This window comes from Planococcus citri, chromosome 3 (assembly GCF_950023065.1).
Source record: "Planococcus citri chromosome 3, ihPlaCitr1.1, whole genome shotgun sequence".
Taxonomy (NCBI): Eukaryota; Metazoa; Arthropoda; class Insecta; order Hemiptera; family Pseudococcidae; genus Planococcus; species Planococcus citri.
In genome coordinates, this window is record NC_088679.1 from 81,660,032 (window position 1) to 81,678,012 (window position 17,981).

The 17,981-nt window shown below is 38.9% G+C and overlaps 1 protein-coding gene across 5 annotated transcripts in view; it reads left to right on the plus strand.

Moving 5' to 3' along the window:
• The window catches only part of LOC135839796 (octopamine receptor beta-1R-like), a 342,285-nt gene that overhangs the window by 178,660 nt on the left and 145,644 nt on the right, over positions 1-17,981 (plus strand). For all 5 annotated transcript variants that reach the window (XM_065356004.1, XM_065356003.1, XM_065356001.1 and 2 more), the window contains one exon: positions 10,483-11,903. In XM_065356004.1, the coding sequence (XP_065212076.1) occupies positions 11,380-11,903 (524 nt within the window). In that variant the 5' untranslated portion in view covers positions 10,483-11,379. The remainder of the gene's footprint in view (positions 1-10,482; positions 11,904-17,981) is intronic.

Genomic DNA, 17,981 nt, shown 5'->3' on the forward strand with positions numbered 1-17,981 from the left:
TTAAGCGACGTTTCAAGCCACTGTTGCCAATTTTACTAACTATTAGGGAACCCTCCTCATGATGATCAATCAATCAATATTTATTTATTTCTAAAAATATTTCAAATTACGCGAGCGAGGGGGCATCCATAGTAAAACATTGTTCATGTGGGAAAAAAAATTAACAGATTGAAGGAGGAGAGAAAAAAAAAGAAAACGAGAGAGAAACAAACAAAACACACAAAAAAATACAAATAAATAGGTACGTAATCAAGCAAATGAAAGAGTATAAAACAAAACTAAAAGCTAAAAATAATGAACACACAGGAAAGCTTAACGACAAATTCATTTATCATCATATTCATCATAGAATAAAAAATGAGTGCATCTACAGCGGAATAACAGGACCTCACATACTATAAGCAAACAGAAAGCAGACATGTGACGTAATACTACCCAGTAGTCTGTAAGGTGTTTTCACTCTCCAGTAACTACCGGACTAGTGCCAGCCAGGAGTCAAAACCTCTACTCATCACTGCATTACACAGCTTCAGCAAGCACCATGGAGCCTGAGCACCAGATCTGTCTCATTGGTACCTAGGTAGGGGAGCAACGGTTTTATCAATTTTCCTCCCCCTCTCATTCACATAAACTCTAAATTTGGACCTATTCCTTTGTACAATGGTCAATTGCCTGGACTTGATAGAGTTTTTGAATAGGCAGAATTTCTAGTTTTTGAAAATTGTTTTTTATACTTTCACCCCTTTTTTACCTGCAATGCTCCTAAATGCCCATTTTTGTAGAATATGGATAGGTTCTAAGCAACAGTCCGCTGCCCCCCCCCCCAGATGAACAAGCCATACTGGAGCACAGATTGATAGAAAGCATAATAAATTTTTACCATGTGTTGAGTGCCAAAATATTGTGCCAGGAAGCGAATCAAATAGTTTAGTTTTCTAAGTTTAGTTTGTAAGTACCGGTGCAACAATGACCATGCTAATTTTGATGTGAATGTCGACCCATCCACAGCCGTCACTTTTGGATGCCACATGTCGATGTGAATTTCGACCCTGTGTCGAGCTAATTGTCGATGTAATTGTCGACTGATGTGGATCTGCATTCATGTCGACAATTGGCTCAACACAGGGTCGAAATCCACATCAACATGTGGCATCCAAAAGTGACGGATGTGGATGGATCAACATTCACATCAAAATTTATGTCGACCTCCTGCATCGTAACATTATAAAATTTGAGTTTAAAAATTGAAAATTTTTTTCCAAGAATATTTTCCTCTTATGTGGCTATTACTTGTGCTGAAAACAGCATCAACATAAAGTCCACTTCCGAAGAAGTACAGACGAAAAGTCTGTACAATCAAATAGCTGAACAGAAATTCCTTATATCAAAGATGGTGCAATACTTTATCTAAAAGTACTAAACTAATCCATTTTTCATGTCGACATGTCGATGTTAATGTTGATGTGAAATTCGACATCAACAAATACATCCACAATATCAACATCATATCATCTACAACTCCAAACTGTGGAAAAGTGCATAATTTCATCAATGCCCTAAAAAATTTGTTTTCCTCATTGAACAAGATCATATCTTTGAATGTTTACTAAACTTTTAAACACTAAAACAGAAATTTTAATTTTGAAAAATTGGTCGACATAGTGAATTTTACATCTACATGTCGAGATGGCATGTCGAGGTATCAGAAATAATGAGAAAATTGTGAAACTTTTCATTTACCTGGCTTTTGTACAAACAGAAGATTCCTACTAAATAATTAATTGATAGCTTTTCCATCATTATGTTGGGAAAAAACGTAGTCAATGTAAATGTCGACGTCGACAATTGTTGTGCGGGTATAAACTCTGTTCTTTCCCGATCAACTTGGAATCAATCATTATTCCAAGGTACCGAGTTGACTCAACTTGTGATAGGGGCATGCAGCCACATGGAGCCCTACAATTTGGGCTTTCATGCATGTGGCATCTGGACCCCAGGTCAGGGGAAACCCTATAGCCAAAACTTAACAATTTTGATTTGGACGAATTTGGTTTTAATCTATGTTGCCAGAACCAGCCTCCCAATAATTTCAAATCTTCATTAATAGGTAAACTTAATAAGATCATCTTGATTTTTGGCCCTATTTACTGAAGTTGTATCATCTGCAAATCAATATAATGTCCCATTTAATTTTAGTTTGAAAATGTCATTAATGTAAATTAAAAAGAGGATTGGTCCTAGTATGCTGCCCTGTGGTACCCCATGCGCTACAGGTAAGAAGTTCCCAATTTTATTCCCAACTTTAACAGCTCGAGTTCTTCCCTTCAAGTAGGATCTGAACCAGCCATGCTGCACACCCCTTATCCCACAGTTCCAGAGCTTCTGCAAAAGAATCCCAACATCAACCATGTCAAATGCCTTACTGAGGTCGAGGTATGCCACCTCAACACTATCACCCGCATCTAGACCATCGACTACCTCAGTAATATGATCAAACAGAGCATCACTGGTACTCTTCCCAGACAAAAATCCATACTGCTGTTTTGAAAAGAAATCTTTCGAATGCAGGAAATTTAAAATTTGATTTTTTACAACTTTTTCAAAAATTTTTGATAGTACTGAAAGAAGGGAGATTGGCCTGTAATGTTCCATAAATAATTTACTCTTGTTCTGATGAACAGTGACAACAATGGCCTTTTTCAGAGACCATGGAAATCTTCCTTGATTTATTGATTTGTTTAAGATGTCAGCGATAGGTAACTATAGTCCATACTAACAATTAAAAATACACTGTACAAATGTTAAATTACGCGCAATATACCTTTACCTATACCATACTCGTAGTATGTAACTTGAAAGAGCGATGAGAAGCGAGCGAAAGTAATTTTTCATTTCGCACATACATACATATTTCGAAATGATGCTGCAGCAAGGGCTGCGTGTAACCAATTGTGTCGGTGACTTTAATTCGGTCATTATAATTAGATTTTCACGAATTCGTAAATGTGAAAAATATTATCCATTGTTAGAAGAGAGGGTAGGGACGCGGACGGCGAGACGCGGCTTTGGCGTCGCGTCGGATAGAGGTTTTTATTCGACGAGAAGATTAGTAAAAGAAAAATTACGCCCCGCGGTCGGGTTAATTAATCATTTGTACGCATACCGGGCGCGTTCGCACTCTGCTCGTCGCCCTAATTTATAACTTGAAAACATCGTGGCACGACCAAAGTTTGAATATTCTCGTTCGCAAACTTCCAACTAATAACTTTTTGCCTCGTGATGAAGACGAGAGCATGAGAACGAGAATGAAAGCGGCTATGTAGATGATGGTGATGATGATGACAAAAATGACGACTCGGCGCGGCGATGATGCTGTGCAAGTGATAGGTGAAATTCAAATTATACCTATATCTACCCACGAGTACATACATTGCTTCGTATACCAACTGTCCGTGCCCTGTCTGCTCCAGTTTCATCTCCCTACACAATTTTGGCCAACAATGCGACCTCTCAGTAGTAGTTCTAATAAAAGCATGTCCTAAAGCACCCTACCTAATCAAAATTTTAGGGGCTACTATACTTAGTTCTTTTTGAATTTTTAATGAATTCTTGACAATTTGAAAAATCCTCCTTCCCAAAAAAAAACTCCAAGGACCATTATCTGACAGATAAGTATGTACTGTACCTATACATTTTTTTAAGAAACGTGAACCAATATGAAAAGCTGTTTTTTTTTTTCAATCCAACTCCCATACATCAACAGTCAACACTACTTGTTTGGGGCCATTCTGGATCCTTCGGCGATTTTTTAATCTTCTATTAGATCTTAAGAATTTCAACTCGCTATGGTTTAAGGTCAAAAAATAAACTTTAGCTCGACTTTGGACAGGAATTGTTGGTTCACTCTGCTCAAAAAATATGGTACTTGGGTACTCGTATGTACAAATATTCCACGAAAAAGTTTTATGATTGCCCTTATGACGAAATAAACATCCCTTCAGCTCGATGCAGCGCGTGACACGATCTTGACACGATTGGCGTTGTTTAATATAGGTATAGGTACGTAATACTCGAACGTCGAGTAAGTACGACGACGACGACGACCGCAATATAGAACGTAACTCTTACACCTTACACCTTATATACACCTACACCTTGGTGCACGTCAATTTCGCGTGTTTATTCGTATTTACGAGAGTTGTACGACTCGACTATACGAGTAAAAAATGAACGGTACCGTCGACCATCGACCGGTGCGTCCTCGTATCGCGTCGCGCCGTCGGTACGTTCAATTTCACCTTATCAACATTGTTAACAACCGAATCTACCACTAGCACACGATGAAATTACTATACCTATACTTACCCGAGGTTATGAGCTACAACTACACTGTATACGTAGGTAATCTAATACGACTACCAACCACCGTACTCCTCTATTCGTATCTACATATATTAACCCAAGTATAAGGGGTGGGTAGCCATAGGAGTATTATTAGCCACAAAAATCGGTGCCTGAATTTCTTCGAATCTGTTTCCCATGCAGGTCACGCTGTCACGCGATTTTTAGTAATTCGGGTCCTTTAATTTTCATTTGCTCGTATTGCTTACTTACCTACCTAGTACCTACCTACGTCACTTCACGACCGCTTTCATTCCCCTCCCCCCTCCTACAATTCTTCAAATTTACCACAATCAGGGTTTTCAAAACCGTTTCAGTTATTAATTTTCGGAAAAATTTGTCAAACTTGATATTGGATTTACGTACAAGGTTGAAATGTGAAGTTAAAAGATTCAAATATGTTTTTTATTCGATCATATTATTATGAACAAGGGTGTACCTATTTACCTACCTTATTTTGCAAAGAAACCCCCTCCCCCCTCCAGTTGTTACCTCGAGTGAACGTGATATACTTAGGTATAGGTACTCGTAATAATGTGCAGTAAGGTACCTATTATTAAATACAAACAGGTAGGTATACGCAAATAGATCGTTTCGTCTAAACAAATTTTAATATCTGTATTTTCTATCTACGAGTACCACATACTACCTAGTTACACCTACGTGCTATCTATGCAGTATAGTTGTATACTCGTATAAATACAAATACGACAATATGGTAAGTAGGTATAAATTCGAATTTGTACATCAGAATTAGAGGCTATAATATAAAGTGTGTATAACAAACACCACACGCGCACACAGGCATAGGCAGGTATCCTTTTGTTTGTCTAACAATGCGAAACAATCTAAAAGTCACCGTGGCTCGTACACTTGCGTAAATGGGTAGGTAGACGAGTAAGGGTAGTAGATATGTATGTACTCGTATACTTTTGGAACGTATAGCGTATAGCACACAGCACATTTTTGAATTGGATCAACTTGATTGCGCGTGAAAATTTCTAATGAAATAATATTTTCGAATGCTTTGAAAACGGTTGCGCCGCGCTCTGCCATGCCCTGCCATCCCTGTCAGGCTGATTAAGTACAATATGCTATACAGCACGAGACGAGTTTACCTACAGCCTTTTCGCTGGCATTGCCAAGCCGCGCCGCCGAGCCCAGCGTACACGCAAGTTCAAAAGTCGAACGACTCGGTTAGCTTTAGCTACGAATAATTTTCTCGTGCTCGTTAGCGCACTCAACTCAGCTCCGCTCCGTGTAACGATGGCAACCGAATCGGCGCAATTTTTCTTAATTATTCGTACAATGATAAATTCATAACGCCATATTCGAGATGAATAACTCGTAATATACCATACCATACCATATGTATAGGTACACGTACGTCTACGTATCTCTATATTGTACCTACCTATTTACGCTTGTTTACGAGAACATTTTTGTAATACCTACTTACTTACTCGTACGAAGCACTCTCGAGCACTGAAATGAAAAAAAGAAACGGACAGAGAAAGAGAGAAACAAGTAAATTGCTGAAAAATCTAATCAGGTGATACACCGATGGAGTTGGTGTTCATTTGTTATATTTTTAAGAAAATTAAAGGGGAGTTTAAAAAAAATTTAACCATTCTAAAATCCAGTTGGTAGTTGGGGATATGTACATTGTACAGATGTAAGATCAACTTACAAGGGAGGTCTTTTCAAATAGTCAGCAAAATTTTGGCTCACATAACGCTTTTCTTGTGGGCTATTTTCAAAATTGTTTTAAAAAAGTATGAAATCTTGCAAATATCCAAAATTGATTGAATTTTTCAGTTGCATCGCCCTCTCGGTTTCAAATAACCCTATTTCATCCTAAATTTGTGCAATTTTGAAACAACCTTTAATCCATTAGCTGGATTTTTTTTCTCTTGTCTGGTTGGCAATACTAAGTATCTTCTAAATTCCCTTCTTGTCCCAATATTTGAGGAACTTCATCCCCTTGTCATCAATTGTCTGGTCCAGTTTGTCTGTGTCAAAGTCACCATAATATAATCGACACCTGGAAAGATGTCTGTCATCTTGTACCTCGCCACATTCGCACAGATCATCATCAGCCAAGTGCCATCTGTGTAGGTTGGATTTTGAGCGTGTTGTTCCGCTTCTAATTCTATTCAGCGTTTTCCAGAGGCTATACTGCAGTTGGTTGCCTTGGGGCATGATTCACTCATAGTATTGCTACTTGATGCTGTGTTCCAGATTTGACAGCGTTTGACTTTGTCAGGAGCACTCAATTCATTCACTGTTCTCAGGAACCGTGTCTAGATTTCAGTCTGCTCTCTGGTAATTTGTTGTAGCCATGCATGGGATGTAGGGGGTTGTGTGTTGCTTTAATTTTTTTGCTCAGGCAGCCACCTCCCTACGCACTTCTGGTGGTGCAATCCCTGTGTGACAATGCAGAGCTGTGAGTGGAGTTGGTCTGAGGCATCCTGTCACCAATTGACAGGCTTCATTCAGGGGCACATCTACTTTTTTAGCATGTGCTGATCATCCCCATGCGGGACAAGCATATTCCGCAACTGAGTAATGCAGCTCTAGTGCTGATGTGCATAGGACCTGTGGTTTAGCTCCCCATTTCTACCTACCAACTTTCAGCTTAGGTTTGTTCTAGCAGCCACTTTCATTTTAGTTTTTTCATAGTGTAGCCTGTAGGTTAGTGATCTATCCAGTGTCCTAGTTGGGTGAAAATCTGCCCTTCTGCCAATAAATACGCGGTAAAGAGCAGTTTAATTGGCGTTTTATACTTCAACGCGACTTTCAACTGCTGCCATGCAGCAGATTTTACAGTTTTCAAAATTGCGCTTCAATTCACAGGCGTAATTTGAAGCGACTTTTTGGGTTGTCACATTTTCTGCACAACAGAAAAAAATTTCTGCTGATAAACACGCCACAAGAATATTTCGTAGCGTATTTTTATCGCGTAAAGCCGCTACGCTTCTAAATTATGTGGCGTATTTTTGCACGTTGAAAAAACCAGCCACAAAAATACGCTACGCAAATATTTCGTAGCGTATTTATTCTCATATTTGCTGAAAAACGCGCATAAATGTGGTATTTTGCATGTGTGTTGCAGCTTAGTATATAAATCTTTAGTCACTTCTACCAAGTGCTCTGGTGGCATAGGTAGCAAGGATTCCGCTCACAGATCCGGGGACTCGGGTTCGATCCCCGCTGGTGCCATAAAATTTTTCAAGAATATTGATCAATGGCAGATTTTTACGCGTAAATAAAATACGCGCCGATTAGATTTTCACCCAACTGGGATGTCACTCCTAGATATTTGGGGTGGTCATTGTAATTCAGTGCAGTGTTTCCCCATTGGATGTTGAGCTGTTTCTTGGCCTCACAGTTTCCCAGGCGGAACAAACAGGTTTCTGTCTTGGATGGATTTGGCCTAAGGTGGTTGGCTTTATAGTATTTGTTGAGTTCTTCTATTGCCTGATTCAGCGTGTCTTCCACCTCTACAAATGTACATATCACACTGTGCTGTGAGCGCCAAGTCGTCTGCATGAAGGAAGTGATGTGCAGGTCCTTCAATTGGTTGGTTATTGGTGTAGATATTAAAAAGAAAGGGTGACAGGACACTTCCCTGTAGTGAGCCATTCTTTTGCCTTCTCCAAGTGCTATTCTTTCCATCTAAAGTCACATACAACCTCTGGTCTTTAAGCAGTGTCATGATGATTTCTGTAAATTTCTAGTCCCTAGTCAGTTCATAAATCTTGTACCGAAGTAACCGATGACACACTGTGTCAAACGCTGCAATGAGGTCCACAAACTCAGCACCAGTGACCTTACACTGTTCAAAACCATCCTCTAGGTGCTATGTTAAACTCAGGACCTGGCCAGTACAAGATTTCCCAGGTCTGAAACCTGCCTACTGACTGATTAGGTTCTTGTCAATATGCTCAGCTACTCCATTTAGGACCACTTGCTCAAATATCTTACACAGGTGGCATAGTAACGATATAGGGTGATAACTTTTAGGGTCATTTAGGTCCTTGCCTGGCTTCTGAATAGCGACATGGGCCTGCCTCCAGGATCGACGTATTCTTGATGTTTCTACACAAGTGTTGTACAATTCCTGGATCCATGTAACAGTATTTGGCCCAAAATGCTGTATCTGCTCCTCATACATTTTATCAACACCTGCTGCTTTTCAATTTTAGGCTGAATGTATAGTCTCTGTGACCTCGGAGTATGTGAATGGTGACGAAAAGTTATTCACTTCCTCTGCTTGATTATGAATAATTTTCTTGCTTTTAACACTGGGTACCATTTGTCTTTCCATTTATAAGCAACTGGTGAGCAATCTGGTTTACTGTTGTCTGAGTGAAGCCCCCTGCTGGACTATTTTCTCCATTCAGTCTTTTTAGCAGGTTCCATGCTCTTCAACTGTCCTAGGCAAAGTTGAGATCCTCTACCAGTCCCTGCCAGTTCTCCTGACTTGACTGAGCTATCTCAGCTGCAAGTTTATCTCCAAGCTCCATGGTATCATCATCAAAAGGATTTTCATTAAAATCAATATAAAGTAGGTAGGTATATATACATTAGTGGAGATCGAATTTCAGATTTCCCACTTCACTGGGTATGGGTTTACAGAATGGGGGTCTAGAAAATGAGTTGAAAACACATTTTTAGCTGTCTAAATTAATTTTCACGTTAAATATAGGTACAAGTAGGTATATATAACTTTGAGAAAATCCAAATTTTGACAGAAGCTTTAAAGTTACTTGGAATAATGAAATTTGAATCTGGTTGGTTGATTTAAATTAGAGTTTCAATTTTTCTGAAGAGGTAAGTAAGTATCAGATTTCAAAAATGCTGAATTTTCAAAAATTTTGAACTCAATGAAGTTTCCAGAACCCACTGGCTGCAAAAATTCAACTTTTGTTTAAATCACACATCAACCAATTTTTTTTTTTTTTTTAATTATGAAAAACTTTGAAATTTTGATTCTTTTAATCCAACAGTGTGTTATAAAAATTGGTTAAAAAATTCAATTTCAGGGAGTACGATCTCGCAGTTTTGAAAAAAGGCAAATTTGACGAACAGCGAACCATTTCTACGTTGTTTTTACCATACGACGAATGGGAAAGGGTGTCTCGTAAGTTGAGTGTATGACATTCGGCTGACACGCCAGTTATCTCGTTTTAATACGTAGTTACTCGTAGTCTAACTATAAGTCGTACATATTCGCGTACTAGGATAACGATAAGGGAGCAGATTTCACTGTGCAGAGAAACTAATTACCGGCGAATACGCGAAATTATATTAACGTCGAGCGATAAATTAAAGCGAATAATTTGAACGTGAACGCGAACGCGCGAGCATGGGCAGAAGCGCTAGTACCGAGATGATGCTGGCTCTGCCTCAGCCGTTATGGTAAATAAAATGCGTAATAAATATTTCACCTCCGTTATGCCGGCAATTCAAATCCGTTTTGCGAACGGTAATAAAACACTCGAAAAAGTTTCCGCCTGTATTAAAATAATATATGCGAGTTGTTGTTGTATGTACTTGAACTTGTTCGCTCGTTCATTACTCCTATATTGGGTAAGAAAAGCAATCCTCTCGTTAATGCTAAAGTGCTAGGCTGACAAACATCGGGGTTTGACGAGGAGAATGATTTGAAGATGTAAAAGCTGAGTTGAGTTTTTTGAGGCTTTTCTTCTTTTTTTGAACTACTTATATGTACATTAAGTAGGTACCTATTTACGTTCAATGCGGTGAGAAAAATAGTCACGATTTCTAAATGAGCTTTGTCGTTGTTTTTGAATTCGACCAGAAGCGTATAGCAACTGATTATACCTACCTAATGTGGGGGGGGGGGTGGATTAAGTTGCTTGGACGCCGTTTGTTGCAAATACAATATTTGAGAACCCATATCTCCACTCCAAGGGCACCTACAGCGCTCACATTTTTTCTGGTCAACTTTTATCTCAAAACGAAGGTCTCCACTGAGCTTCGCACCATCTATATTCTTCCTTTAGGTACCTATATTATGTATCTAATTCGATCGCTGTATTTTTTTTGTTTCAGATAAATAACGTTCAGAAACACTTGAAAATCAACGTATCCGCCAAAATGATGTACGATTTGCAACAAAATGACGAATGCATTGTTAACACGAGCATTAGCAGCGATTGTAGGACCAGTGTTGGCATCAACCACAGCAATACTCGTAGTTTATACCATACGACCAGATTAAGCGACTACATCAGCTATTGCAGCAGTAATACTTGCAGTAACGATAGCAGCGTCATCAGCAGTCATCGTAGCAGTAGCAGCAGCAGCATCAGTAGTAATTGCAGCATCGCCACCGCTCAACATAGCCTCTATGCGTTTTGAGAAGTGGCCGAAATACGTGTGGTTGCGTCGCGTCGTTTGACCAATGATCGCGTTATCGAGGACGAAAAATTATCGCAAAATGAAAGAGAAAAATAAATTGATAAATCGATAAGACGATAATACGCGAATACGTATTATACGCGGCTATTCGTAGATTACCGTGCGGTACATTAGCGTTAGGTATATACGTGCTCGAATTTTACGGTAACCTATACGAGTAAGTGAAAACTGCCAGCGTCGTAGCTCTAGCTGCCTGATAGTTTGCCAACTTCTACATATACCTATATTTTTTTGATTTTTATATCGTTCGTTTGTACATATGTGTGACTGTGCCTGTGCCTGTGCCTATAGTACTTCGATATAGGTCTTAGGTACTCGTACGCGTATGTACAAGCAGCATTCTACGAAATCTCTCGACGTAACGCGTTTTCGCTCGAGAACTACGTAGGTAAAATAGATACATACTTAGATAGGCTAAGGCATAGAGCTTGGTACTTGCCCCGAGCCTAGCTATATACCCTATGTACCTGTACCTGTGCCTGCGCCTGTGCCTGGTGCCACAGTGTATGGCCGCGGCAGTGGCGTAAAATGACTGCCAATCTCACATCGAATTTCAACGAACTGAGCAAGAAATTCAACTACTACGCCACCTCGACGAGTATGAACGAAACGTTGACGACGGCTTCAGCGTCGGCGGCGTCCGCGTCCGCGTCCGCTTCGACGTTGTACAACGACCCGACGAGCAAATCCATCACCGGTTTCTATACCGGAACGCAGGACCAGCTCGAGGCGGACGACGTCATCAATTGCATATTATTTCTATTAAAAGGCGTCATAATGATATTTATTATAGTGGCCGCTCTACTCGGAAATTTATTAGTTATCGTTAGCGTTATGAGGCATCCGAAATTACGCGTAATTACCAATTATTTCGTGGTGTCGTTGGCGTTGGCCGATATGCTAGTCGCGATTTGCGCCATGAGTTTCAACGCGAGCGTCGAATTCACCGGCCAGTGGTTTTTCGGCATTTTTATGTGCGACGTTTGGAATTCGTTGGACGTTTATTTTTCTACAGTATCCATTTTTCATTTATGTTGTATTAGTGTCGATAGGTGAGTACAGATCTTTTCTTATTCCTTATTATTTAAAATCAGAATAATAATACATACTCTCTAAATTTGAAACAGTCAATTTCACTGCTTAGCAGTCACGACATTTTGCCTTTTTAAAGCAGTAGTTTTTTTTTACTGCAAAACAGTGAAAAATTACTGAATTGGTCAGTAAAAAATCATTTTGACTGACCAATTCAGTAATTTTTCACTGTTTTGCAGTAAAAAAAACTACTGCTTTAAAAAGGCAAAATGTCGTGACTGCTAAGCAGTGAAATTTGACTGCTTTAAATTTAGAGAGTACATATATATACATGTAAGTAGGTAGGTAAATATTTCAATTAAGTGTCTATCATTCTAAGGATCCGTATTGAGCCTTTATTTTCGAAATCGGATTCCATTAAATTGTGGCATACCCTTTACAAAACGTATTTTTGTTCCAAAAAAATGAATAAAAACCCTATAATCACGACATCAATAGTCCGAATTGAAACAAACTTTTCATTCCTGGCGCAAAACCCGCCCAACTCTCCAGTAAAATTTTTCCGACTCAAAAATTATTTTTTTAAACATGACTGAAGAAGATTGAACAAATCTTTTCTTAATCTGTTCTATTTGAGGTATTAACTTGTTGAATTTTTCACTCCTGGCGCAGAACCCGCTTACCTCTCCGGTGGAATTTTCCTAGCATTTCTATTCAAATGCAACAGAAACGAGGTCTATATCTATCCCAACATGATTCTCTCAATTTTGAAACAGAAGTAAGAATTTGGAAAAAAATATTTATAATGGGGGATGAGTCGCAAAAAAGTTTCCATCTCGAAATTTCGACTCGAAAATCAGTTTTTCAAATCTGAGACACAGAGAAACTAAGGAACTCCTTCCTTTTCTGTTGGTTTTTAAACGATTCAGAGTTGGATTTTTCATTCCTGGCGCAGAACCCGCCCATATCTCTAGATAAAATTTCTAATAATTTGTCTTCAAACACAACAGAGCTAATGGCTAAAAATCCATCTCGAAATACAAATACATTTTCTGATTATGAAACTGAAGTACCTAGTACTAGAATTTTCAAAATACGAGTCGAATTATTGTTTGAAGAAGACAAATGGCAAAAAATTTCTACCTCAGAAATTTTGAGATTAAAATTATTTGTTCAAACATAAGAGACAGAAGACAAAACGACTTCTTCCTTTTCTGTTTATATGTTGAGGAAATTTACTGTTCAATTTGTTTATTCCTGGCGCAGAACCCGTCTATCTTTATACGCCGAATTTCTTATATTATTTATTTCAAATGCGACAGAAACGGTGACCAGAAATCCATTACAGAATGTTTTTCTCAATTTTAAAGCCTTAGCTTGCAACTACATGAGAAATTAGAGGTGGTGAAGGAGGAGGTGGAGGAGGAAGGGAAACAGTGAAGGGAAATTTCTATATTTCAACTTGAGAACACAATATCGTTCATGAGAACAGGAACAGTGAATCATCTTGCCCTCCGATTCGTTTACAGATGATTCCAAGCTCAATTTCTTCACTCCTGGCGCAGAACCCGCCCACCTCTCCAGTTGAAATTTCCCACCTCTGCCAGTGAATATTCTTCTTAATTTCAACGAATCGTTAGAATAATACAATAAGTTGATGCGTATGCTTTACTAACAGCATTTTTTTTTCATTTTTCAATTCCTCTAAAAACAATACCCAGCGCTTGGCAGTCTGAAGATGAGCTGTAAATCCGCTGTTGAAGAATCTCCGCTCAAGGTTTCTCGTTTAAAAAACGACAAATTACGTAAATATTCTGTGAAAATCGCGAAGGAAAATTTAGTCAGTATGGTGAAAAAAGGAGTTAGCATTGATAGGTAGGCAGGATTGCCGGTGTGTGCTGTAAAAGTGTGTAAGTATAGGGCTGTTATTTGTATGAAAATTAATGACCCCGCTACACTTGATGCGTGCGTGTTTGGTGTTCGCTGTTTATGTATAGAAGCACAGATACTGACACAGACTCGGAGAGGAGATTTGTGCGTATAAAGCTGAGATGTAAAAGAGTGTAAAGATAATTTGTACGATGGCAGCGCAGATATGAAATGCGAGATTAAGCATTATCCGTAAAGTTTACTGCTAATCAGGATTACAGCGCAGCGTGTCTAGGATTAAAACTAATAATTCACGGGTGCTCGTAAAGAAAATATCGGCTTAAACGTGAAGAAAGATTGCGCTAATTGAATACCATAATTCGCCGGATAAAAAGTATAAGAAGCAAAAAAGCAACAAAAAAAGTGACGGTTTTAAAATATTTAGGCTTACAAATTAGAGAGGAAAAAAGGAGTGATAAAGTTCCTATAGGTAAACCTTATGTCGTGAAGTTCGGTACCTATCGTTTTCGTTTTGTAAGGTATAATTACTAATTAGTGTACGGGGTGTGCGGATGGATCAGTGAAGTTCTTAATACAAGTAAACATTTTTTCGAAGCCCCCGTATAGTTTTTTTTCTCGTATCTGGTCGACACGCCTAAATTAACATGAAAAACTCAATCTAAATCTTAATCTAAATCCAAATCTAAATACCCTTCTCCTGCCAGTACTCGAGGAATCTAACTGCTTCATCGTCAAGTGTCCCATTTAATTTTCCAGGATCGATTTTCCCTGATAATTCACAATCAAATAAGTGTTTGTCAGTCTGAACATCGCCGGATTCACACAGATCATTATCAGCTAACTGCCATCTATGAAGGTTGTACTTAGATCGTGTGACTCCGCTCCTCAATCTGTTAAGCGTTTTCCACAGTCCATATTTCAAATGTTCTCCGCTTGGTAAGTCTTCCTGATTAGTTCTTTCCTCAACACCCTGCCTTCCATATGCGACATCTATCTGTGCTAGGGGTATCTTTTAGTTCTTCAACTGTTTTCATGAAACTGTGTCTAGATCTGAGGCGGGTTTCTGCCAGTTCTTCATATCCATACATAGGATGCAGCAGATTTTTTAGCATCTTTGTCTTCTCTACCATGGATGCAACCTCACTTCTGACTGCTAGTGGGGCGATTCCACTCAACTCATATAGGTTATTCAATGGTGTTGGGTGTAAGCACCCTGTCGCCAATCTACATGCTTTGTTTAAGGGTGCATCAATTTTACTTGTATGTGCTGAACCACTCCAAACCGGGCAGGCATACTCCCCCACTGAACAGCACAGTGCCAGTGCAGATGCTCTCATAACTTAGGGCTTAGCTCCCCAACTGCTCCCTGCTAGTTTGTGAATTATATTTCTTCTGGCTGCGACTTTCATTTTTGTTGCCTCACAGTGTCTTTTGTAGGTCAAGGACCTATCTAGGGTTACACCCAGGAATTTGGAGTTATCTGCATGTTTCAGATCTGTTCCACCCCACTGAATATTCAATTGTCGCTTTGCTTCACGATTTCTGTGATGAAAAGAGCATGTCTCTGTCTATAGGATTTAGTTTGAGGTGGTTATCTTTATAGTAAGTGTCCAGTTCTTCTATAGCCTGGTTTGGTATGTCCTCCACCTTCGCAAACATATCATGTTGGGCAGTTGGTGCAAGATCATCTGCATACAGAAAGTGGTTGGTATCTGGTCCAATTGGTTGGTCATTAGTGTAAAATGTTGAAGAGAATTTGTGACAAAACACTGCCCTGAGGCAATCCATTCTTTTGCCGCCTCCCTATTGACAAAATTATGCATAAGTGAAAGTCCAAAAAAACGCATGCAATTCAGCTAATTCAGCCTGCAAATAGCATGCATAAAAGTGAGCGAATAGCATGCGTAAAAGTAATGTTACAGCATGTAAAATAACAGGAAAATTGAAAAAAATTGAAAAAAATTGAAAAAAATTTCTGCCTTTGGTGGGAATCGAACCTGGGACCTATGGTTTCCGACTTTCCGCATTACCTAACCCACTCGGCCACTTTGCCGCTTGCGAAGTGAAGAGTTATTTCCACATAAATGCTTCTGCGTTGTGAACTTAATAAATTTTAAAATTTTTCTCAAGTCCAAAAAGTGCAAACGTTTATGGGGAAATAACTCCGCTCTTTGCAAGCAGCGAAGTGGCTGAGTGGGTTAGGCAACGCGGATAAATTAATATTGCGGGTCCCAGGTTCGATTCCCGCCCAGGGTAAAAAAATTTTTACAATTTTTATTTCACCTGACATGCTATAACATTGCTTTTATGCATGATAATCGCAGGCAGAATCGCATGCTTTTTTTGAAAAAAGTCCAAATTCACGCATGCTTGTGCTATGCATAAAAGCATGCGTTTTAGCATGCTATCGCATAATTTTTGTCAATAGGGCTCCAGGTGCTGTTTTTACCATTGAATGTCACATAGAATCTTCTGTCTTTCATCAACATAGTGACTATCTGTGTAAATTTAAAATCCTTTGTAAGTTGGTACACCTTATACTGGAGTAGTCGGTGGCACACTGTGTCAAAAGCTGCTGTGAAGTCAACAAATACTACTCCAGTGACTTTCTTCTTTTCAAAGCCATCTTTGATGTGCTGTGTTAAGTGTACTATCTGGCCAGTGCTTGATTTTCCTGGTCTAAATCCAGCCTGCTGTTTGAACAGTCCCTCATCTATACAGTCAGCCATGCGATTTAAAATGACTCTTTCAAAAAACTTGTATAGGTGACACAACAGGGAGATAGGCGCGTAATTCTTTGGGTCATCTGCATCCTTGCCTGGTTTCTGTAATGCAATAACATGTGCCTGTTGCCATAGTCTTGGCATCTGTTTCTTTATAGGCATCAAACACTTTTTGGGTCCAATTTATTGCCTTTGGTCTGAAGTGTTTGATCTGTTCAGTATACATCCCATACAACAATGACCATGCCAATTTCGATGTGAATGTCGACCCATCCACATCCGTTACTTTTGGATGCCACATGTTGATGTGAATTTCGACCCTGTGTCGAGCTAATTGTCGATGTAATTGTCGACTGATGTTGATCTACATTCGTGTCAACAATTGGCTCCACATAGGGTCGAAATTCACATCGACATGGGGCATCCAAAAGTGACGGATGTGGATGGATCGACATTTACATCGAAATCGAAATTTATGTCGACCTCCTGCTTCATTAAGTTATAGAATTTGAGTTTAAAAATTTTTAATTTTTTTCCCCAAAAATTATTTCCTCTGATGTGGCTATTGCTAGTGCTGAAAACAGCATCGATGCAAAGTCCACTTCTGAAGAAGTACAGACAAAAAGTCTGTATAATCAAGAAGTTCGACAGAAATCCCTTATATCAAAGATGGTGCAATACTTCATCTGCGAGTACTAAACTAATCCATTTTCATGTCGACATGTCGATGTTAATGTTGATGTGAAATTCGACATCAACGAATACATCCACAATATCAACATCATATCATCTACATCTCCAAACTGCGGAAAAGTGAATAATTTCATCAATTCCCTAAAAAATTTGTTTTCCACATTGAACAAGATCATATTTTTGAATGTTTACTAAAATTTTAAACACTAAAACAGAAATTTTAATTCTGAAAAATTGGTCGACATAGTTGTAGATGTAAATTTTGAGAATTGAATTTTACATCTACATGTCGAGATGGCATGTCGAGGTATCAGAAATAATGAGAAATTTCGAAAATTTTCATTTACCTGGCTTTTGTATGGACAGAAGATTCCTACTAAATAATTAATTGATCACTTTTCCATCATATGTTGGAAAAAAATGTAGTCGATGTAAATGTCGACGTCTACAATTGTTGTGAGGGATGTTATCCACACCAGCAGCCTTCCTATTTTTGGACAATTTGATTGCAGACTTCACTTCTTTGTTAGTAATTGGTGTGGCAAAGTTATTCACTTCCACATCCATGCATCTTTCCACTTTTGTTCGGCTGCTTTTGCTGTCAGTCTTGCCATTCAGGAGTAGTTGATGGGCTACTTGGTTAGCTGTAACCTAAGTGAAATTGCTCTTTTGGGTTTTCCCTCCATCAAGTCTCTTCAACAGTTGCCAGGCTCTTAAGCTATCTTTGCAGAAATCCAGATTTTCTACTAATTCCTGCTATTTTTTCTGTCTAGATTCTGCTATATCACTTGC